Genomic DNA, 25,740 nt, shown 5'->3' with positions numbered 1-25,740 from the left:
TGAGCATGACATCATAAGGAATACCCCTTTGGCCAGTTTGCATCAGCTGTCCCGGCTGTATCCCCTCCCAGCTCCTTGTGCATGTGGAAGGCTTATGCCTCCTCCCTGGCAGGGCTTGGGAAGGTGAACAGCCCTTGACTTAGTGGCAAACACTGCTTCGCAACAACTAAAATGTCAATGCATTATCAACGTTATCTTCATACTAAATCCAAAACACAGCACTATACCAGCTACTAGGAAGAAAATCAGCTATCTCAGCTGACACCCAGGCCAGCTGCTTCTACTTCTGTCTTCCTCAGTTTCCCCACACGCAACACAGAAAGCCCGGGGACTTCTGCCAGGATGCTGCCTCACTGCCTGGTTTTGGCACAGGTGCACAACAGGGCCTCAAGGCACTGCTGCAGTGCACGTGCGCACACACAAATCAGTCGGTGATAGGTGTGTTGTGAGAATTAATTCGGAGTTTCAGTGGCTTGTTTGAAGTACAAGGGAATGCTAGCTACATTTCAAAGCGATGCTAGCACCAAGCAATGAGAGAGGAGGAGTTTTACACTTTAAAGCTTTGATTTCTTCATTTTTCAAAGGGCAGAGTGTAGCAAGTGGGACTGTGAGGCTGCATAGCCGGCTGGGAAGTGTTGGGGCACGAGGCTCAGCGGGGAGGCTGAGCTCCCCAGCAGGCAAGAGGAGCACAGCAGCTGCCCCAGGAGCCTGGTTACAGGAGCAGCCAGACGTCACAGCCCGAGTGCGGTCCTGGCAAGCAGCAGCTCCCTTCCCTGATCTGAAGCGATGGCAAGGAGAGAAATGGCTGTTCTTGCTAGGATTGAAACAAGCCTGGAGAGCAGAAGCGAATGCTTCCCCTCTGCTGCATAGGCTGCCAGGGAGCGTGCCAGCAGGCACTGCCGCTGAACAGCTGGAAGAGCAGGCACGGGCAGGAACACAAATATGTAGCTTTAAGGATGTTTGCCACTGACACCAGGAACAACCGATCCACTATTCGTGTGCCAGTGGCTGAGGCACAACAAACCGGCACTGTGTTTGGCAGATTTTACAGTCGCTTGCTGCAGTGGTGTGCTTTGCAATACACCAGCATCGTAACTTACTGCTAACTTACTGCTACAGTGCTACTGACCTCCACTCAGATACCTTCATCCCTACGTTCTGATCCAATTATTTTTCAACTCTCAATTAAGTTACTTTAGGCATGAACCCCCCCCCCCCCCAAAAAAAAACCCCCACAACTGGGAAGGGGAGAAGAGGGAAACATAGTTGGTCGTGCCTATAATCTTACAGCTACATCTGTAATTCCAATCACAAATTATTCTTTTACATGATTGTCAGGCAGAGAAAGCTACTGCCAGCATTTCATAACCTGGTTTTGAGCACTCACAATGTCTATTTAAATTAGCAAGTAATCAGCACCCACAGCAATTAACATCACATACACAGTACTCTAGTTGTGCATTCTCTAATAGTTCTTTTCTCCCATAGAAATCTTTATTGCACAGGGCTTGTTTTGACAAAGTATCTGGTTTTTATTCAAGAATTCTAAGTACTTTTCACTCATATTTTCAGTTTCAGTTAGTCACCATATCCTCAAGGTGTATGTACTATCAACATAAAATAACAAGCAGAGCTCAACAATCAAAAATTTATTTCCTCTTTCTTATTTATTTACTTTTTCCTCCTGACTCCACCAGGGAAATTAACAGAAGATTTTTCAACATCAGTTATGCGTTAATAGGAAAAGACAACTCTTGAAGTGGAATGGATCTAAAGAACTAATAGAAGTCTGAATTTGGCCAATTCAGTCTCAGTATTGGCCATAACCATTCACATATTACAATGAGAATCAAAACTGTCTGATGTCAAAGGCACTATCAAAACCTAAACCAATGCTCAGCTAAAATGAATTTATACAGCATGCATTTCTTATCAATTCCCATTCCTTTTCAATTCACATTCCCACACACAAAGCATCTTCCCCCATACTTGTCACAAGCCAAGTCATTTATGTTTACATAGGTGGTGATAGCAAGAAGGCTACCAAGACACTTTGGTCTGGGGACCAAAGTATTATGTATGAGACCATCCATAGAATAACAACCGGATATTTGTTCTGAGCAAGCTTGGGACCCATCTGATAGAAGTCACATACGATGTCTTTCCTCACTGGTTTATTCTCTCATTGACAGTAAATATTCCTTTAACATTACAGACATAGCAAAAAATTGTTTTTTTAAATAGTGACAAAGAATGCCTTTCTACTTCTGACAACATGTGGAATGAAGATATGCAATTCCTGACATGGTGGGGTCTTGAAGTCATATTAATATTTATGATAAAGAATTAGTGCAAAAAAGCTAAGAATATCTCCCAAACCAAGCAGGTATCATGTTAGGTTAATGAGGTTTTCACCAAACCTGAGCTAAGTTTCAGAAGCTAAGGATGATTTTAGCGTTTTAGGGGGTAACGTAGTTTGGACCAAAAGAGAGAGCAGCAGCTGTTCCAGTGGAGCTTTGCATTTGAATTTCCAGGGTTCATTCTAACCCCTATAAACTCAAAACAAAACTCACTTGGTGTGAACTGAAACAAGAGGTTTGACTGAAAAAACCGTGTGTGGAAACCACTGAGCCTAACAATCAAAACCAATGTTTGGACCTGCACTGCGCACACGCCTGGCAACCCCGACACAAATGTTAGTTTTCCTTGCATATAATTCTAAGCCCACCTAATTATTTTACTGAAACCAAGGGTTTGGGGGCCAGGGAAAGGAGGGAATTAATTTGAAATGGCATCTCCTAATGAGCAAATAAAGATCAGAAACCTCAGGATCTACTCATGCAAGAGCAGGGAAACTACCTTTGCACATTTGGTTTTCAAGAGATGAAGGAGAGAAAAAGAGAAACAGAACTGTGGCCACAGGGGAAAAATTTATGAGAAATGCAAGTTGTGTGATTCAGGCAGCTTGAGGGAGCGCTGAAAGATTTCAGAAGGTGGACAGATTCCTTTCTCATTAATGAAGGGGCCCTGACTCTAGATCCGCCGAACTCACTCCGAGTGGAAGGCTATTCAGCTCTCTCCTTTGATTGAAAGCAAAAGCCTGTTACTTACGAGCTCTCGGTAGCTTTCCTTTTAATAGAAGTTGGGGGAAGGGGGAAGAAGATGGCTGGAGGAGAGGAAGGAAAAGATGGGTAGCAAAAAATGCTGGTAGCTGAACATGGGACTTCAAGGGATTTGCAGGACAGGCCTTTGGGGAAAGGTTAAAAGCTTAACAGGTAAGTGATGCTTTTCCTGGGCTGATTTTTCCTTCCTCGTTGTTCACTGACGTATTAAGAAGAAAACTTCTCTGCATCTTCAATCCAGCCTTACCCTCCTACTTTCTCATAGTCTTAACCAAATTATTTATTCTGCTAGCACCAAACTAAAAATGCTGATTTCTAATTTTTTGCTGGTGGATATCAGCTGTATTTGAGTAATTCTAAGGAAAAAAACCCCACCGCTAAATAAATAAAATCCTGACCATCTTTTCTGCTGCAACAGGGAACATGCAGCTTGCTGTTCTAAATTGCACACAGCCACGAGCTTTCATCAGACTTTGTGGGGGCTTGAAATGTTCTTTTAGTCCTTTGCAGCTGAAAGCTGAACCCAGATTATCGCTAAAATGGTATGAAAGACGATGTTGGGACATTTGCCAGAACAACACAGGATCACTCCTCAAAGTGATCACATATGCGAGCAGATTACTTGGCTAGCTCAGTTTTGAGGACTATATTGCCAGCTAGCTGTTTCTGTAAAGGTTACCTTTTTATATGGAGGAAAAAAAAAAAAAAAAGAAAAGATTAAAGATACAGTTGAAGGAAACCCACACTTACTGCAAATGCCAGTGATAGGTACTTGCTTGTAGGTAAAGGGCAACACACAGCAACAGTGTGTCTAAGCCTTGACATGTACTTTAAAGGGACAGAATCTAAACTCCTGTTCAAATAATTTGGCCCTGTCTTCAGCAAATTTTAAGATATTTAAACATAAAAAAGAGCTTAAAAAATAATATGAAATACCATCATTATTATAGCAACAGTGTAAGTGCACTTCCTTTGTAACGTGAATTGTAAAATATCAAATTTTAAAGACCTGATTGATGCTTTTAAACGATAGAATATTATTAGTAGTTGAATTAATACTTAAATCTTTCAAAAGCAATGTAGTTACAGAAAATACTTTAAACTCACTCACTTGTTGCCAAATCTGCTGAAGCAAGAAGTCTTCAGCTGTTTCAGTGTTTGGACCAATCCACAGCTGTAACTTCTGGGAGCAGCTATTTTGTTCCTCAAATGCAAACTCCAGATTATTTTATCCTACTGTGACATTCCAGACCACTTCTCAGACCAGAGTCCATGCACCCAACTGAGGATATGATTTTATTTGCATTCATAAAATCAGACATTACTTTTCCTGTAAGCTTCCTAGTTAACACACAACACTGCACTAACCATTTATAAAGCAAGGGACTAGATTTTCAGTTACAGGTACTAATCTTGCTTGTGTCTATGGATGCCTGAATCCAGTTCAGACTGTATTTTCTAGTTTTTACCTGTTGCCAAGGAAGATATATCAGCCATTTGCAGTCTGTAATAACTTTGGTTATCTTCTAAACCGAGCAGAGATCTTGGTAGGAAACTGAATGGGCAACTTCAAGATAAATCTAAGTACTCCCTATGTGCATTGACCTGGGGAGTAACTTCAGTGCAGTAACCTTTGGAGTGCTACAATCCTGATTTGGTGCAGCGCCTAGGTGTGCAGAATATTAATAGTCACTTTGACAGAGATAATATATCCGGACTTAAACAAACCATTAGCAAAATCTTTATTTTTTTGCTCTTGCTAGGCATGTTTGTATCTGTGTTTAAAACACAAAATACATGCAGAATCTGACTCTGAGTCATCACAATATAGAAGAAGGGATTATAAGGAAAAACAGTAATAAAGAAAATGAGGCCATTGAGCTCAGTAATGAAAATAGTTACTTGTGATTGCAGAAAAAAGTGATATGGCTTATTGCAAATTATAAGTAAAGCACTTCAGTGCTTAACATGTTAATCCCCAAGAAAACATGTTCATCATTTCATACACTGCAAATGTCTGTAAGCATATGCTAGTGAAAGGCTGTTTCTAGCTTGCAGGGAGAAAAAGGCACTGTCACATTTGTGAGGTTGCATGAAGGTTTAAACAACTGTACTTACGATGGGATATTTGCAAAATTTCAAACAGGAATTAGGCACATGATATACTTGAACCTCTGCAAGTTTCCTTCATTTGATGCGATCAGATTCAAAACCAGCTGCAATGCAAAGCAGTTCCAAGCAGCACTCTCCAGCCCAGACCTAAACCCTGCTGGCCCTGTCTCATCAGTGTCTCAGATACTCAGCATATCTCCGATTCCTGCAGGACAGCCCACATGCCTTACCACATTCTCAGTTTCTTAGGAAACAGGTGTCATTTCAAACCATAAACATGCTGTACGTCAAAGGCTAATTCAACAAAGCAGGACCTTGCACACTGCATCCTCCCAGCCATTGACTATTGATTTACTCAATAAAATCACCCAGCAAATCCCACTGCCTGAATAGCAAGCATCTTCCGATTCTCAGTGCACTCCTTACAAGTTTCACCTGAATTTGGGTTCAGTTTGGAGGGGGAAAGGAGGAAACAGGTACGAGCAGAAAAAAAGCATATAAAGGATACCTAGGATACCTGGAAGCATTGATGATTTCTGCATAATGGTCTTGTGCACCAAAGGGAAAGGAATGATTAGGTAACACTGAAAAAAATCAACCTTTACATGGGGCTTTATCTAAAACCTACTGAAGTCACTTAGGTGAGTTCTGTTGCCTACAATGAGTTTTGTGCTAAGACCCAGATCTGCAGCATTGGACATGATAACCTACGGCACCCCTTCTGTAAGATCGTTACGAATTTATCATCATTTATTTTTGAAAGAAGAATGAGGAATGTCCCAATATCACTAGCAAAGCAATATTTGTTCGCTCTTTAACACACACACACGTATACCACAAGAACAATGCTGATTGCTGACTTGATGCTCTTTGATGTGTGAACATATAAGACAATTGGAGACATTCCAATTATCTCCAGTTCAAAGTTAGGCCAAAATTAGAAGTAGCTATGAATAATGTATTATGTTTTAGTAGAAACAGCAATGCTGAGCAGAAAAAAGATGAAAGTTTAGCTTAGCTGTAAATACATGAAACAGGTAAGCAACACTGCTTCCTTAAACAGACATGTTGGAATTGCACACCCTCAGAAGTTCAATTAAAAAAACTTATGTCAAAACAGAGTTTTGTGACAGGTTATAAATTGCTTTCAAATGCATTTTGGATGTTTTCAGGATAATATTAGAAGCCTAACTTTTCCGTAAAACTTCCTCTAACTTCTTTATGAGGTTTTTTAGAAGAAATAACCACATCAAACCCCTTGTCATTTACCATAGTAGCCTAGAAGTTGGTTCCCAGTCAAAAGATGCACCTTGGAAGGTTCATTAACCAACACATAGGGCAACACACTAGCCCCAATCCTCAAAGGGTGCTAAACACTTTATTTCAATTAATTTCAGAAAGCTTACCAATTTCATGAAAATCTAGCATTTAAAATTAAGAAATAAACGACTTCCAAGTAGTAATGCTTCTAGTTGGATGAGCTATTCTTGCTTGAATGTCTATATTATGTTCCAGATAAAGATGCCCAGTGGGTGTTTCAGCATTGTCTTATGTTCCTACAATTCTATTTTAGTTTGTAGAGTTTGTGAAAAAGATTGGATCTCAGATTATCATCATGATAGTGTAGATTGCAAGAACGAGAAGATACATATGGCTACTTCTTCGGGTTTTGCACTCTTATCAGAGACATGTTTTCCATTATCTACTTGTATCTTCATAGTTCTTTGTAACTGCGGGCAATCTGGAGTAAACCTTTCCAGCAAGGCAACGGCCGGCACTTGGGCACAGGACCTTGTTATCGACAGTTTTGACAAGAGCAACTGACGACAGGCCAGAGATGATTTTTCAGGGTTCATGCATGAAGTTATCTGTACTGTTATTTAGATGCCCTTGTTGAAATCCTGTGTTGCCTTCCTTCACTGACTTCAGTTTAAGTTCGCTAGTATTTTGCACACCATAAAAATGAAGTGACTGTATAAAGCAATCCCATATTCTCTAGATTTTTAGTAGCAGTAAACAAGCTTTAGCAACAACAAAAAATTATACCGCTCAATAGACTCACTGGGAACTACAAAACAATAAAGCACACATTTCAACAAATTCATAGAACATCTGTTATAAAAGTTAATTAATGTACTAGCTATTATGGATTATCTTCTATATGATACAATGCTAGGGCAATTCTAGGCTTTCATTTACTTTAGAAAATAACTACCAATGAAAAACATTAGCATATACAGTGCTTTTCATCTTTCATTTTAAAATTACAGTTCCGTTTCCTAGAACCAACTGCTTCACTTGAACAAACCCTTCTTTACTTCAGCAGATGTAGGTTTGACTTCATCTACCAAAGGCATACAGCAGGATTGTGCTGAACTTACAAGAGAGACGTTTAAAATGCCAACACTTGAATGCCTCTATAGTCTCAAATTTCTCCTGCATCACCCAGTTTTTATGCCAGTGAGACAGCAGATCTGATACAAAACATGGAGGTAGGAACAATGTGATTTTTTTCCCCTTTTCTGGACTGGTCTTGCATCAAAGTACAATATGACAAGAAATTCCTCAGCCTATTTATCCCAGTGAGGCAATGCAGACTGGTGTGTAATCACGGGAGAATTTTGCCTATAATGTTTAATATTATGCTCATAATTATTCTTGGAACAACATAAAGTGATAGAATATAGCGTCTTCAGTTAGGTAGAGAACTATCCTGATTAACATATGTCTGTAACACACTGATGTTGAACACACACACAGACAATAAAGCATTTTTAAATCTCACTGATTAAAATTAGGCTAGACTTCATTAATGAATTTGAAAAGATAGTTATTTAAGCAACTTAATGCATTTGCAACACTTCATGTAAACCAAGTCATATTTTTTTCCTTCCAGATTAGGCTGCCTGATTTCCTTTTAGTTAAATCTATAGCACAACTACATCCCAATGGGATGTCTTGTAAATTTAGGATTTCTAGCTCATCTTTGCCACGCACATATCGTGTGGGAGCCACTAATGAGAAAAGAGGAAATTATAAAATGCTCATAAGGAATTAGTCTCCTACTCAAGAAAAAAAAAAAATTATCCAATTTTCAGTGAAAGTTCTCAAATTATCAATCAGTACCGCAACACAGTTAAGTCATTACTATTAAATGGCTGCATTTGAAGACAAGGCATTTTGAAATTCTTTTCCTACATACAGAACTAACAAATTTAAGTGTACTACCTGACCAAAACTCCCTTATAATTAGGAAAGTTAAGGGTATTAGGATTATGAATGGACCGCCCAGGAAATCTGCCATGACATGGAAGGCTTCTACTTTCAAAGCACCAGCTCAAACCTCACACAGAAAATAGGTATCAGTTCAGGACACACACTGGCACCAGGGAGAGACAGGGAAATGGGGAAAAAAACCCAACCCTTTCACTCTTGCTATCCAAAGTAATTTAATTTTTTTAATTATTTTTTGTTATGTAATGTATGTAAAGCTCATGCTCATATATATACACACATAACATTTTACATTTTTGCATGTACGGTGATGCCAGTTTGTTTCGAAAGTTTACGGAGAGAAAACTAAATAACAGAGTTGACTATGTTTTCCTGAACCAATGGAGGCCACTCTTCTGAACAACACTTAATAATTCTTTATTAAACTTATTTTTATTGCAGCCATTTCTTACAGATGGCTATCTGTTTCACAAACCCAGCCTGTATCACTCTACAGCTTCTCTCCTCAGATAAATCTACAATCTGGACCCATTTATATCTTGCCTAGCTCTGGAGGAAAAAAGTAGTTCAGAAAGCAGGACATACAGTGAAAATAGCATTAACTATGACAGCTCTCCGAATTCTACAGAAATTACAGACCTCTGAGCTCTAGTTCCAAAATCTGTCACTAATATGAATATTTATTTTAGGGAGTTTTGGCATCCCCACATGAAGGAAAATAATATTTTTTTAAAAAAGCAAACACAGATAAGTTTAAAAAAAGTCTCCAAACCTAAGCTAAAACAGGCTTTGCCCATTGCACGCACAGCTTTTGCAGACCAAGAACCTAGTCTAACGGGGAACAAAAGTGAGCACCAGAAGGAACAAGCTTCCCCTGGGGAAACAATATCAGCTTCAAGTTTCCCACATGTTCATGCCTGGGGAATCCCCTTTGAAGTTTCTATCTGATGTGACATCTGTTTCACGTCACTGGAGCAAGGCAAACACCAGCAGAAAGGTGAAACTCAAACACATCACAACACAGGGCTCTTGAATTCACTATATTTCTTTTATACTGTTTAATTCTCCCTCTTCTGGTGAGAAGGGGGGGGGGGAAGAATATAAATTGTAACATCTAAGTAAAATAATAAAACAGCATTCCTAAACAATCTTTAATATTGGTGCAATGAACTTGAAATAGGCAGAGAAAGGCTGACAAATTCAATAATTATTATCCTACTCACATCAAAATAACTAAATATTGAAAAAAAAATGAAATGGAAATTATTGAAACTTGGTATCCTATGATATAGCTAGCTTTCAGTCCTAAATGGCAAAGCCAAAATGGTTCAAGGCGCAGATTGTTTTTTCGTCATCAGTTATTTGAATTTTGACTTGATCATTAAGGAGTACAGGGAAAATAAAAGCTCCAGGAAGACACTAAATATTTTTTATTTGTAGTTCACTTACATTTATGTCCTTATACAGATATTGTTGGGCTGAAGCGGCTCAGTCATGTCAATTCTTTGACTAATTTATGTCAAAATGCTTTAGCAAAACAGAAGACTAAGTAATCGTTCAGTTAATTTCACTAGCATACAGGTAGTTCACTGAAATTTATATGGTTTATATTTATTTTTTTACTTTCAACACTTATGCATATACAGCAGGGGACTTGTTCAGATTAGTCCTCAGCTTTATCCAGTACAAATCTGGCCATATAGGATCATCGTATTTTAGTGTTTCATGTTCAATAGTTTACATTTTAATAGTCTGAGGCTGTGTCCTAGGATATATGATATGATAAATATAAATATATATGAGACAATATCCTATATTCTGTACTACTCAGCATCAATATACATTTGTTTATTCACTATGTTTGCGATACGATAGTTTAAGTTCTTCCCGCGTAGCTCAAACTGTGCTGAAGCAGGCAGTAGCTGATAGTCTCATCTATACACACATTTCTAAGCAGGCTTGGGGGCTCATCCATCTGTTCGCTAGCTCTTGTTGTTCATCAAAATGCTTTCTTAAAAATAAATTAATTTCTGAATACTTAATTTGGTGACAACTTCTCGCTAAAAGTAAACCATATTTAACTTTATTTTCTCAATAGTTCTCCATATCTTTTACTCAAGATATTGTAATGACTTTATTTGAAGTAGAATCAAGGTATGCTAAAGTCATTAGAATTAAACCAACAGCTGTTAACTGCCCTGTAAACTGAGTAGATTTTAGCCCACTCTAAAACTTCCCTAATAATTGCTGCTAACTTCTTAGCTGTGTCAGCAAAAAAAATCCAAGCAATATATGTGTACAGAAAGTTAATTACTTGCAGTAATTCAGGTAAGACAGATATATCACATGTTTAATAGAAATTTGATTGTATACTAGTACAGCTGCAAATGAGCTCATCAGCCCAGAATTTCTCACCATCAGCTGTAAAATAAAATTTGTAAAACCAGAGAGATTGAAAACAGGAGAAAAAAAAAAAAAAGAAAATAAATTGATCCCATCACTGACCTTAATGAATCTCCCAAAATACCTGTGGAAATGCTAACTGTTGCTGTCATCGTTTCTGCTAAAGCAAACAGAAGGTTGACTAGTCAGACTGGCAATTTTGATCTGCTAATTGTGATGCCCTGAAGCTTATAACACTAAAAATAAACTTCTTTTTGTTGAGCTGGTTAAAAGAAATAGCAACCCACGCGCATTTACAAAAATACCATATCAAGAAGATTGACATCAGCAGACATGCAGATTTTTCTTCCCCTGGGCACCAAATTGCTGATGTATGTACATGCTCCTTTCTTGGCATAATTGATTTTCACTTTCTGCACGGTGGCACATTCTTGGAATAGCTGGTGTCACAGCAAGCATGAATATGCAAGTGAAGGACACACTAGCTAGAATAAGACCAGAACTCCTTCATCTTGAACCCAATTTAAAATAGAGTACCAGTTGCTTTTAAATATTCAGGTTAAAAAGACTGGAAATAAAATTAATAAAAAGAGTGCATATTACATTAACGTACCTTTGTTCTTCTACATTATAGTCAAATTCAGGCCAAAGCACAAGCATTAAAACTAGCTTTTTTTATGCTTTTTCTGCCCTTTCTTGGAAAACAAGACATGAGAAACAGTGAGCAGACTATTATCTCCAGAAAATATATAACATGAATAAGAATGGAACAAATCTACTACTACAGTAGAAGCAGCTGTTCAACTACACCCTGATTGCCTAAATTGTCATTTATGCATGACAAGTTGTAGCAGCTCCTTTAAGCAGAGCAGGCTAAGCCAACTATCTTTCTCTGAGATCTTTTCCTTTCCATCAACTCTCTGACTAGCTCTCCTATGCATTTAAATGACCTGAGGTCCTCAGACCCCTGTAAGAGGTTTCTCTTACTTCATCATTGATTCAAAGGAGAAGTATCGTCCCTTTTTATTTGCCTTTTTTTTTTTTTTTACCAAAGCAGATTCATCCACACCAATCAAAAATAAAATAAGGACATCCATGATATTTTAGTGTTGTTTCCCAACTGATGTACCTTAAATCTCAATTAGCAGGCAAGATAATTCCTAAAAGCTACAGAATTCTACCACCAGAGCATCTATGAAAATCAGGAACCAAACTTCTTCAGGCAGCTGTGCCAAAAAAACCATTAAGATCTCAGTCACTAATTAACAGCCACACACCAGTATCATAGGCAACTTGTGTCAGATTATGTTAAATCTCCTATTTTGGCAAAGGCACAAAAAAATGGGGATTAGCACCATGTCCTCTCTAAATCCTGGGTAAGAGCTTTCCTTTCAGTCCAAGGGGGAGCTACAGGACTGAGCATCAGTGAAAAAATCAGCTTCACATTGCTCAGCAAAGAGTTGTTCTCAATAGTGACAAAGGGCTGACCTTATACCAGTGAAATCATAGTTTGCTTCACAGGTACGTAACTGAATTTTCACAACTAGTTTTCCCTTTCAGGTAGAACTGAAAACAGACATAGTGATAAACCACATCGTAAGTTGTTGTTATATTTTCAGCGTGGTTTTCTCTGAAAATTGCTGGGTATCTCAGGACTAGAGCTGGTCAAGACCTCTTCAGCAAAACATTTTAAAAATGGAAAATGCCATTTTCAAACTACAACATTCATTGGCTCTGACAAAACTATTATGTAGAAAGATTCATTGTGTCCCAGGTCAGAGAGAGAGAGACAAAGGCATGGTCAATAATAACCACAGACTGATGGTTAGAGAATTCAACCTCACTTCAAGTCTCAAGCTTAAAAAGCTTTGCTCGGTTCAGAACCACGATTTGAAACTTTTCTCCCACTCCCATCTGCTGCCAAGTTATTAATGTGCCATCAAGTTATTCTACAGCATGAATCTCTGCAATTTACAAATCTTCAAATTCATCTAAAAGTGTTTTGAGAACAGCTTTTAAATCTTAAAATTTGTACGCAACAAGGAAATCTTGAACATCTGTGCAGCCCTACAAATAAGACTAAAATCTTAATGTTCCCTAAAGACATTTGCCCAAGGCTTTGAAGCTTTACCTATGTTCTACTGCTTAAAATATAAATTCTTACAAATGGGCCATACTAGCTTGTGTCCATGCAAAGGCCCCATCTGAGTGGGGGCTTTTGTACAGTTTAATGGCATTTCCTGGACAAATTTCTCATTTCATGTCCAGATAAAATGGTTCAGTCTGCAACCAAGGCCATCAAAAAGCATTAATATAAAACACATTTTTAATTCACCATTCTGTTTCACGTTCTAGATGACAATATTAGGCTATATGCCTTAAAGCCTTCCAAAATGCAAGAACCAGAATATACTGCTATAACTATACTTGTAAAGGTGATGGGCATATAAAATAGTTTCTGGAATTGTACTGCTCTGTGGGTATAACGTACTACTGGAACAGAGTATAACACACAAATACAGTAACCCTCCAAATCGTGGCCACTTTCAAGGCCTGTAGATCCCTGGGTAACAGTTCAGACTCAGCCTCAGAGTAAGAAACAAGACCATACACTAAACCTGATTGTGCTTCGAAGACCAAAGCGATGTGTTACGTGCATCCTACTGCATACATAAATGGGTGGGAAGGGACAGATGAAGACTTGATCCCATTTTTTTATTTAATCAACACTAGGAAGAGTGCAATACACAATTTAATCTGCTTTCCATGCTGACTTCTCTGCTTCCTTCGCTGCAGATACTGGTGCTTTAAATCACGTTGACATATTCTGTTAAATCAAAGCAAATATTAATAATAACCAGATCTGTGTGGAAGGTGACCGACAAGTGACTTGAGTAGCTTGACAATGAAAGCTCCAAAGACTGCATTTCTAGGAGAACCCCTTTATACTTGAGGTTACAGCCTCAGATCTGCATTAATAACATTTGTAATTACTTGCTTAAGTACAGTTATATTTTAAATACGCACACAGGCACATTTCAGTAAGTTGTTTCCAAAATGCTGTTTTCTAAGACCAGTGAAAAACCCTGAAATTTCTTCTTCTCTGATCTGCACATCTAACTTTATAATCTTCACTCTCAAATTCATTTCTCCTTCACCTTCACCCATTTTCTTTGCTAATATTCCTCACTTTTACCAAGTTATTGACAGCAACTTTCCAGTTAAGAGGAAATGTCACTGTACTAGGAAATTGTATTCAAACCATACTAGGAAACACAGTAAAGCAAAAACTTAGTGTCCACATATAAAAACATACAAAATAAGCGCAACAGTGTGAACACATCCTTATCAACATCTCACAGATGAATCCTGAGGCACAGTGGGATTAAACAGTCCAGCAAGTCTGTAGCACAAGCAGGAATAGAACCTAAGTACTGCAAATGCCAATCCAGTTCATTAATCATAAGATAACAGAACATGTTATACTGATGTTAAGCCAGGATAAGAGAGGCTGAAGCAACCTTCAAGGTTGAGACAGTCATAGCATGACTGCTGCTGACTCACGCTGCAGCAAGATACTCCTCTGACCAGCTGGATTGAACCACAGCACTGTTGCCTCAAAAGCAAGCTACAGAACAAGTACAGGCTCTGCTGATTAAATTTGCTCTAGGGTCCACCCACTAGTAACATGAGGCAATGTCTAATGAAAACATCTTCAGAATGCAAGCAATTTGTTGAGGAATAGAACTTACATAACTACAAAAACAATTAGACCTTAGAGACTTTCTATATCAACAGATTTCAACATTGAGAATATAGCTAGCTAAAGGTCATCATCCACACTTTACAGAAAGAGAAATGGAAATAAAAGGATAACCTGATTCATCTGCTACATGCTATATGAGCTGAATTTAGGTCTTGAGCTTCTCTGATTTATAAAAACTACCTTTCCAACAACATTGCAAGACTACACAATACAGCACCTCCAAAAATAAGCATCACATATGCTAGAAAAGGAAAAAGAATCTATTTCCCTGAACTTGCATTCTCTAGCACACACCCCAATGTTTATATACACATACGTAGGTATGTATATAAACAAGAAATATACACACGCCCCTTTGCGTATACATACAAGAAAAAATCTAAACAGAACTTGCTGGACTGCAGAATGAAGTGTGGAAAAACACTTTGATATGGTGCCAATAAGTACAACATAAGAAACTGTAGAGAACAGGATAAGTCTCAGCCATTTGTCTGTACATATATTACTTTGGATTTTATCCAAGTATGGCAAGAATCAGTTCCTATACAATCTGTACTCTGGGGAAGAAGAGCAGTCCATCAGCTATTCTAAACCTAGGTAGAAACCCTAGGTGCTCTTCATGGTACTCACTGTAGGATGGTATGACAGGCCTTTGCCAATAGAGCAGAGTATGTGACTCTCAGAGAAGAGAGACCGTACCTAGCTAGCATAGTTTTCCTTAATTCCAGTAGAATGTTTCTAAATTCCTACATTTCTTAGTTCCAATGACAGGGTAGATCTAATGTCTGATATCAAAAACCCCCAAAACCCAAACAAACAAAAAGATCAGGGATTGTTTTTACAACAGATTGAATCTGTAACTAGAGCTTAATTAACTATGTATGTTTTGCTAAGATAAATGGATGTATACTTATACAAGTCTCAGCAAATGTTTGAGTAAGGTGGAAAAACAGAGTAGCATAGAAACAGAATAAGATCTGATACTTGTTTTTCACGCATACTTATTTGCAGGCTTGCTGGTGCTATTCCTAGCTGTAGACATTAGATGAGGTATTAAAAGGTGTTGATAGCTTTCAGAAAGAAATATTATCATATTTATTATACAATGTTAGCCTATGAATTCCCATCTCCGGCTTTCGATAACCTTTTATAAAAATCTTAAAGATCTTTGAATAAGACTTGACAAAACTCATCCCTCACTCTCCTCTAGCGTTACACACTAACGTTGTAATGTGGTACTGCAGCAGGTCAGACCGCTGGATTCAAAGCTCATGCTGCCTGGGACTTCCTTGGTGTCCAAGGCAGGCAGCGTGCTGCAACTGATCTGCTGCGCCACCTGCATGCTCTAAATGTTGTGGAGTACCACCGAGACACGGGAATGAGACTAAAAGCAAAAGCAGGCTTGGCAAGGAGGAAAAGGACTGACTTCTCAGGCTGTCGTTTAAGAGAAAAAACACATTTTAATAAGGAAAATAAACTCTATAGCAGATTTGGAAACCAAGAAGGAGTTTAGTAGGCAAGCAGTAAAGATGATGAGTAGCTACAAATCTTTTTAAAATTATTGTGTGTTTAGGATGGATGACAGTGCTTATCCTCAAATGGTGAGCAAGTGCAAATATATTCCTTATACTTTCAAGTATGTGCATGTTCCCAAATTCGTTTGCCCTGCCCACCTACCTAGACTAGCACGCTTACTTCCAAAAAGGCTTTTCCCACACTAATCACCATGGAAACCAGTGAAGCCTTCTGGTACATATTCAAACAGAGCCATTAAATAGATAAGTTTAATAATTAAAATAAAATTAATGAATGCCTAGAGACAATGGGGCAAATACTAAACCATCCCAATTCAAATAAAGCGACAAACAAGACGGGAGAAATATGCGGGGGGGGAAAGCTGCAAAGGTAGCAACGCTCAGGTGCTGCTGGGTGTGGGTGAGGGAGTTTGTGGGGCGGCTGGATGTACCCACCGAGAGAGTTTCCACGGAAGACCAGACAGCCGCGCACCCAAGCCTGCGTGTGAAACAACAGGGCTGGTCCCGCACCGGCCCTACAGCCCGAGACCAGCCCAGAGCCGTCAGATGGCTGGCTCGGGCAGTTCCAAGAGAGAAACAACTCTGGCAGAACGGAGGATAAAAACAACTATTAGCAGGGAGGGTTGGGCGGCATCCCTCAGCGCTGCGGTAATTACGGCGGGTGCTACCACCCGTGCCGGCGTAAACAGCTGAACAGGGAGAATCACGGCCCGAGTGGGCCGCGCCAGCTGCCTGCTTCGCGCCGTGCTGCGTCACGCGTGGGAGCTGCCGCTGGAGAGGGGCGGCACAGCCCCCCGCCGCGTTGAGGAGGGGTCCCCACACGCAGGTGAGGGGCTTTCAGAAATCCACGCGGCGCTCAGGGTAGAAAAAGTGAGCGGTCTGGGTACTTCAGAACGTTTTTCTGGGGAAAAAACACCCCAAACCAAAAACCAATCCACCAAACGAGAAAAACCCACCAGAAAGATCAAGCGGGTTTTTTTGGTTTTAAAAAAAAAAAAAAAGTACCTTTGAGACAAACGCCAGCGGTCAGACCGGCGTGAGCCCACCCCTGCTGAGAGGAACCAGGGGACAGCCCCGCGCGAGGCACAGGCGGCCGCCCCCACGCACGCGGCCCCTCCTCACACACACACTCACACACACACTCACACACACACTCACTCTCTTACACACACACACACGCCCCCGCGCCGTTGACTCGGCTCCTTTTGAACCGGCCACGCTCGCGCTCAGCCAACAGGGCGCCGCGTTGCGCCCTGACGTCACGGGCGGCGGGAGCGGGGCCGGGCCGGCCGCGCCGGTCGGGCGGCAGCTCCGCCACGGGCGGGCAGAGCTGTCAGCCGCCGGGCCGCCGGCGCTGCCGCCCCTGCCCACGCGTATGTACACGTCGCCCAGGAAAATGAGGGTAAGCGCGTCGGGTCGGTCGCTGCCGTCGTGACCCCCACCCGCCATCTGCGGGCACCAGAGGGGGGAACGGGGGACAGCACGCGGCGGGGCAGAGCCCCGGGGTGGCGGCTCGGCGTTACCGAGGGGTAAAACGCCGTCACGGTCAAAGGGACGGGTGGGTTTGCCTCGCAACGTCCCCTGCGCCGGAGCTCCGCACGCCGCAGCAGGAGCCCGCCCCGCTGGGGTCCCGCCGAGGTGGGGGGGACACGGACGCCACCGCGGCCACCAGCGGCGGAGCGGGGGTGCTGCGGGCGGGGCCTGTCCGAGGCCGCGGGGATGGCTGGCCGCCACCCCGGGCAGGGCGGAGGGGGCGGCAGGTGCTGCCTGAGGGCGCCGGCTGCGGCCGCCGCAGCGCTCCCCGCCCGCCCCCGAGGAGCCGGGGGCTTGCGAGTACCGTGTGGGTTACAGCGGCTGAGAGCGCTCGGCTGGTCGCGGGGGTATTAACTGCCCTCCCGCCGGCGGCTGCCCCCCCCGCTCAGCGGCGGCACCCGGCGGATCGGGTCCCTCGGAGCTGGCACCGCAGGGAGCAAGTGCTGGTGGCAGCAGCCAGCCCCGCTGGGAGAGCCGGGGCTCGGCTCCCGGCCTGTGCAGTCCGGTGCAGATGGTTACAGTCTGCACTCGAAAACGGTCTTTTTAAAAACAAAACTGATGCAACAATGAACGTCTTAAATGAGTTTAAAACACCCGATAGCAAAAAACCACGGGACACGGTTCCTCCTACAGCATCTTTTCAGTGGGTGCGTAGTTGGTGGTAAACTTCCCTTAAAACCCTGTGCGACTTAGTAATTTTAGCCAGTAGCGCCCGTCGCAGCCTGTCCAGCCTGAGAAGTAGCTTTCAGCTCTATTGCTATGGACCTTAAAAGGGAAAAAAACCAAATTACTGGCGGGTTACATAGTACGCATAGCAAAGCTGGCTGCTTCATCATATGCTCCAGTGATTTGTCAGATTGTTGTGTACTGCAAAGCTTAGGCCTAACAGATAAATCTGTTAAATACTGAGTAACCTTACTGCCCGTTTGTGTAGAATCATTTTTCATTTCTTTTGATATGCCATTAGAGTCAAATAAAATGGAAAATGCAGTATCTATGTCCTGAACTTCTGAAGCTGAACTCCACTCCTCAGAGTAGTCTACAGGAAATTACACTTGCCTTATATCTATATCATGTATGAATACATAAAAGATCTTCCAGTTAAAGCCACAAAACAGTTCTACTTATCAGCCTGATATATAAGTTAATCCGTCACCTTGATGAACCGGTATTTTTGCCTTACCAACGCATCTAGCATTCATCTGAGCCTAAAAACAGAAAAATCTTTTTTATCCCAGGTTGTAAACATGAATGATCATTTAGAGAGTTTGAGAGGAAGAATGTGCCTTGCATTAGAAGCATTCAAAGTACAGTTTTGCTCTGCAATTGTTTCAAGTGCTACCTAAAAAAAATTAAAAAACCCTTATAGCATTTAAGGTTTTTAGTTCTGAAACTAGTTTTTAAAAAATTGCTAAAGAGAGGACTTATGTCCCTATGACAGTAGTGCAGTTAAAACCAGCTGTCAGTTTAAAAGTACTGGTAACGGCTTAATCTGTTACCTACATAAGTGCTTTTCGGAGTGTGACATTATCATGTTTGTTTCATAAAGGGTGAGACAGCAGTTAAAGAGTTAATGCTGCCTTCTTTTCATTTTACCTTCTAAACAGTCTTAACTATTTCAGCAGCCAGGGGACTGATGCTAAAAAGTATTTTCAACCTTTATATACAGTAGCAGGATGTTTTGCTTAGCCTTCTGTATATATTATGTATATACAGCTTAGTAGCCAGTTTAAAATAAACAAAACCCCCCACAGTTTACTCACAGTTGGTAACTACAGTATACTGATATAACTTGTGGCCAAGGGGAGGGAGGTGGAAACCCCAAACCTTCCTGTGTTCTCTGTGTTGTGACAGCAGGTTTGTTTCCTAAGCAAAAGTCTCCAAAGAGACTGTTATGAGAGTTGTATATTAAAGCATATGTCACAGCATTCAGTTCCACTCAGTTATCTATGTGCCAAAGACACACTTCTGTTGAGACCTGGATTACATCTAGCTACAGAAGTGGTGAAGGATTTATCATCACAAGTCAAGTATTTTGGCCAAAGATCTGACTTCAAAAATAGTAAAAAGAAAGAGGGACATTAAGGCATAGTATTTTTTGTTTGTTTGTTCAGTAAAGCACTGCTTCAGTAATCTTTTAAATTGAGAAAACATTTTGCATTTTCATCCCTGTATAGTTTTATGTATAAAGAGCCAGGGGAAAACTGGGGAGAAAGGAGAAATCAAGTAGAAAGAAGAAAATTCTTACAGCTTCTGCATCTACAGCCTTAGTGACATAGTTTAAAGTGCATTTTAAACCCCAAAGCCAGCTTACAGATGTGTGACTGCTTGGATTCAGAACTTAGCACTAATGCCCAGGCTGCGTCCAGTCAAATATGTAATTGTGTTTAATGTATGCCTCTATAAAACCCACACATAAGACATCCTGAAAGAAAGCTTAACCCTCTCTCTTCTTTCCCCCCCCGGCTTCTGCAGGAAACTATGCCCCAGACGCCAATATTTTCCAGCATGCTTGGTTCCAGTTGTAGTGGACAAGTGCAGCCAGATATGGGAGAGAGGTGTGTGGACCCTGTTTATCAAGATGGAAACCTGGTTTCTGGATCACTGGAGGCCTTGATAGAGCACTTGGTGCCCACTATGGACTATTATCCAGATGTAAGTAGGCACTGAAGGTTTGTGGGTTTTTTTCTTCTCATGGTTTTCCAGCATTAGTATCTGGATTGTTATTCCTGAAGAAATTCTACCTCCATCTGATTCAATATTAAGATGTAAGCTAACATGCATTTATTTTACTTGCAATACTCATTCACTAAAGATGTTGCTCAATGGGCATACTCTCCTTTCTGTTTTTAAATGAGGACACTTGTTAAAAAGTTAGAGCCATGTTGAACCTAAATGGGTGCCTTAAGAACCAATTAAAAGCAGCATTAGTCACAGAATTTTCAATCCCTGTAAGCTGCTTTAGCTCTAATGCAGCCAAGATTAACTACTAACCAGCTCCTACCTAGGGAAGCTGACCTGAAATCAGCTCTAGTATTTTTTTCTTAGTTTTCTATGCATCTCCTAGTTAGGCCATCAGAAAAAAAATTTAAAAATAGATTTTAATTAAAATGGTCTCTTTCTCAAGACATTTTAATAATATAATGTAATGCACTGTAATAATGTATGTTCCTGAGCCTGAAAATGATTTTGCCACTGATTAAACATCCTCAGTGCAGCCCCCTGAAGTTGCAATTACTTATAACTCCGTGACATGCAGTAAGATTCTGAACCTAGGATATTATTAAGAGATCACTTTATCACTTAAAATGACCCCTTGGACCCATTAACGAAAGATGTTATTTAAACAAGTTGCCAAAGATCAGAAAGGCTATATAGCATATATTCCATTTGAGCTCTGAAAAACCAGCAGCAGCTATGGCAGAAGCATCACAGCTCTTTGTAAAGACTAACAAGGGGGCAGGAAATTGCAATCACAATTAACTTCTATGTTGAACTTATAGCACGGCCCACTACCGCAAGCATTATCTTGTTGTCGTTTCTCAGTTTAATTCGCATAGAAGTTTTTACTGTGGTTTCACATCAGTCATGATAAAGTCCCTCCAAGCTCCCACGTATACACCACCCATCTTCACAATTGCCGTGCACAAAAAAAAAGGGGCTCCCCATATCAAAGTTCAGTGGGTATAAGCAGCAGAATTGCCAGCAATCACTATTAAAAAAAGCAAAACCAGGATGTTTTAATATTCCAGTTCAAAAGCAATCCTAAACCTTGCATTTGAATATGGCTAATGTACAATTGCACTGCCTTTGACAGATGCTGACTTGGTACTAAGTCCTTTGTAAGATACAGAGGGATAACCATTGTTAGATCTTAAATTTCTGCTCACTGCCCCCAAATACACGTTGTAGAACAGATACGGAAGACAGCAGCAGGTAGAGCTGGTATAGTATAGTATACCAGTGGAGTAGCTTTAGGCTGCTGTAGTTAAGCCTTCCAAGGCGTCGGTTCCTTGTCTTTTGAGTAATACTAGAATATAGTGACTTGCTGCTTGAACTTCTGCAATATCACTAAGTTTTTTAAGTAACTGCTAAAGCACATCCCTTATTGTAACTTGTAACATAGGATCTATTTATAACATAGCCACTCTGAAAATGGTTCCATACAGTGAGCATTACTGAAGGGGTCCACAGCTTATTTTGGAATGCTGCTAGTTTCCATGGTGCTATCCCATACTCGGTGCAAGGGAGCACTGCAAACCAAGCAGTCACGAACCCCACCCTGGGAGGCTGAAGTTTAAATAGACAGCAAGCTGACAGCTGAGAGATACAGCAGAAGCAATCGAGGGAACTCCAAGGAAAGAGAGATGGAAAACAACATTAAGCCAAATTCATCTCCTCTACAGCAGGACACATTCTTTTAGTTAAATCAGATCACCCAATTTAGCTGAAAGGATTAATTATAAAATGCATAGATAAATAAGCTTTGAACAACATAAAGAAGGAGCTGTATTTGAGTCATCTTCAAATCTAAGTTTTCTATTTCAATTCAGTTGCATGTTTATAATTATTTTCGTGCTCACTTTTATTTTTGTGGAATTTGCCACAGAGGGTTAGAGTGATAGCCATTTAGACTGACATCCTGTCAGAAGAGCAGCTAATACTGTAAGTTCAAGAGAAAGGTATAAACGCCTCTCAGTCTCACATCTCTGGCTACACATGCCAGGAAAAGCAGCAAGGCATCACCAATTAATTTGCACCAAGAGGAGCTCTTGGTAACGTTAGCAGAGATTACCTTAGTTGTTAGAGTGACATATCTGTAAGTTGCAGTACTCAATCCAAAGTTTTGGATTAGTGCATCTGAGCACAATGCTTAGAAGGCATTCCTGGCTGTGTGGACATTAAGCTAAAGATCACAGTAACCTTCCACACAGAAAAAAAAAAGGGGGTGGGGGAGAAAGCAAACACAGAGTATCTTTCTGTGCTGGTTACAGAGGTAAAACAAAAAATGTATTTGCCATGTTGGCAAAACAGGAGTCAGGCAAGAGAGGGCGGGAAAGATAAGGGCCTACATTTGTATACTGCTCTTTTGAGCCTTGTTTGTGTACAGGGACTTGTTCAGCACATAGAAAAATGTATACTCATGAGACAGAGGAGTTCGGGAGGTTAGGAATGGAATGTACCAGTCTGCAACCCTTGTGCCCAAGCAAGAAAATGTTTCACGAAAATATTTCACAAACAAGAAGTTCCAGAATGAGCAGTGAGTGCACAAATTTTTTTTTCCCCTCCTCGAGAAGACATCAGTGCATTCTTGGGTCAGAGAGTAACAATTCCTTCTTTAGTCTTGTGTGCTCGCGCTCTCACTCTTTTTTTTAAATATAATTCAGCTCATCTCTTAGCAACAACTTTAGGCACTAAAGGAATCTGGCTTCTTATTCTATTGTAAAGCACAAGCCCCTTTTGTGTCAGCTTACGTTGTTCTAAGCACAAAAAGGAATTTTTTTTTTTTTGCCTCTCCTCCCAAATACCTGTCACTTTTATAGGATAAGTGGAGCTTAACTTTCAATCTCATAGCTTATGGAAGCATTTTTTAATCTTGCTTTGTCAAACCAGCTAGCTCCATAGCTAAATTTCCTTCAAACCATGATTAGGGGACTGCCGATGAGACTGTAGGTTTTTACACTCTTGTAACATTTAGTTTATATGTGTACAGTAGTACAGGTGCAACAAATCACTGAAATCCTTGATCTAGATAAGGCATATGACATTAGTATAAAATATTTCCTATCCAAAACAACTGTGTTCCTAACCCCTGAGACCTACCACTAAGCTGAAGCATATGGCTTAGTTCAGCTTGAATTTGCTTTATTGGATAGGTAGCGGCTATTAGCAGAGAGGCAAGGAGATGGAGGTCAATACTGCTGTCAGACCTGTCAATTTCATTCTTAATTACAGTTACACCTTGTCTATGCCAGCATTTGCAGTGAAAGTATCAAAAAAAATCCAGTTACATACCAATATATTATAAACCAGCATATCTTGATTGATCATAATGGAACAATTTTGTTTTCCAAAGTACTGAACCTGGTTTCAGTTAAGTGACTTAGAAAATGTTATAAAAATACAGCAGAGGAGTTTCAGAAGTAATAATAATTTGTTTCTTAAACCTAGTAGTCCAGTGTTGTCTGGTAAAGCATTGCATGGGTCTACTACAGATATTACAGATTACGGAGACATCAGCAAGCCCAAAATGGAGAGCATGCTTGTACATGGCCGTGCATCTTCCTGCATCTTGCCAGTTCAGCACTTTTTTGAAGACCATATAAACCATTATCAAAGAAACCAAATAAAAGCACAGGTCATCTGGGTCACACTTTTCTTGCAGTATAACAATAGGGAAATGATACTCTGAGTGGGCCCCTCTCAGAGTCACTCTGGATAAATGCTGTCCCACATCACACAAACTTCCAACAGGGAGACCAACGCTAGAATTAGTACGAGAAGCAAAATTATATCTTTCCTTAAAAGAATGTGTTCCAGCTTATCAGAGCGAAGGTCACTGGCAGGACAGCGTGGCTTAAGTTGTGGTTCCCCACTGCTTACACATACAGGCATCTTTCAGACAGGCTCTGAACTCCCAAAATAAGAATGTGGGAAAGGGATAAAAGTATCAAAGTCCATAATTATTTTTTTTTATTATTCCCCATCTCTCTCAAATGCAAAATAGCATAAAAGTGAGGGCTGCTTCATGTTTCCAGAACAAAAATTTTCACACAACCCAGTGACAGCTGACACACCCAACAGCTAAATTCCTTTCCCAGATAGTCCAGACTCAGTTTTAAGTTCAGGGACAACACTGATAGAAATGAACACAGAAGTTGGCTGCAAAAAAATAACAGAAGATAACCAGGCATAGTTAAAAATGCAAACAAAAAACTCCCAATCCCCCCCCAAATCTCACCACCCAACACTCTTTCTCATGCTTTCATTCTGAACGGGGAGTGTATCAGTTTAGGGATCCTTCTCATATACATAAAAGATCTGACGTTGTCCCGTAACACAACCAAGTCCCCTTTTGTGAATCAGGTTAGCTCTTCAGCCTAATTCATTGCCCGTAAGACACCGCATACAGTACTATAGATTTTTATAAAGTATTGCATGGGTCCACTACATATGTTAGAGATTACAGAGACATCAGCAAGCCCAAAATGGAGAGCATGCTTGTACATGGCCGTGCGTCTTCCTGCATCTTTCCAGTTCAGCACTTTTTTGAAGATCATATAAACCAAAGCTGACACAATGTCATCAGCTGTTTCCAGGTATAAAAGCTAGACTGAATTTCTTTTTAAAATAAACAAACTTCATTTTTTTTGTCATTGTAAATGTAAAAAAGAACTCTGAAATTCTGAACAGAGCCGTAAAGAAAATACCAAACAGAATCCCAGTTTCTTAAATTTTCCCAAAGTACGCTTGTGTGGGATGTTTGCAACCATGCCATCAAGAAGGGAGGCCACGCTGTCAGTGTCCTGTCACTAGCCTGGCCACCTGCTCCAAGTCACTGAGAGCCCAATTGTTAGGTGGCCCCAGCTGCCCATCTTCTGTAGCCATCAGCGGGAGCACTACTCAAGAACCTGACCCAAACTGTCCATCCTGTTAACCCTTTTCCTCCTCTCCTCATAAACAATAGACAAGGCAAAGACTACAGATTAACTCCAGTGTCTGATTGTACAGATTTAATGCTATTCCTAGTGTAATACATGAACCCCAGTGCTAATAAGAACTTCAAATCAGAATGAGCATTTTAAATGCCTCTGCTGTATCACACTCCACTCGGTTCTTTCATTAACTTTCTCCACAAGCTCAGGACAGAGTTAGATGTTTAATAGGTATATGCTTAATCTATTATACTGTTCACTCACTCCTAGAACACTGTGACTTTTAGTTAATTTTATTTATTTTGTTAAAAAAAATACTGGGCACTAAAGACATGGAAATACTTTTCATTAATAGCACGTTTTATTGTGATTAGAGAGAT

At 40.5% G+C, this 25,740-nt stretch overlaps 1 protein-coding gene across 5 annotated transcripts in view; it reads left to right on the top strand.

Annotated features, from left to right (window-relative positions):
* Positions 1-25,740, top strand: part of RASGEF1A (RasGEF domain family member 1A) — a 169,300-nt gene that overhangs the window by 123,879 nt on the left and 19,681 nt on the right. For 3 of the 5 annotated variants that reach the window (XM_054831442.1, XM_054831441.1, XM_054831444.1), the window contains one exon: positions 20,181-20,360. In XM_054831442.1, coding sequence (XP_054687417.1) covers positions 20,181-20,360 — 180 coding nt within the window. Of the gene's footprint in view, positions 1-7,557; positions 7,727-17,405; positions 17,575-20,180; positions 20,361-25,740 lie in introns of those variants that run through there. The other 2 variants (XM_054831445.1, XM_054831443.1) reach the window with 2 other exon arrangements.

The sequence above is a fragment of the Grus americana genome, chromosome 7 (assembly GCF_028858705.1).
Source record: "Grus americana isolate bGruAme1 chromosome 7, bGruAme1.mat, whole genome shotgun sequence".
In the NCBI taxonomy this organism is placed as follows: domain Eukaryota; kingdom Metazoa; phylum Chordata; class Aves; order Gruiformes; family Gruidae; genus Grus; species Grus americana.
Note: the sequence above shows the minus strand (reverse complement) of the source record. Positions and strands in the feature narration are given on the sequence as shown.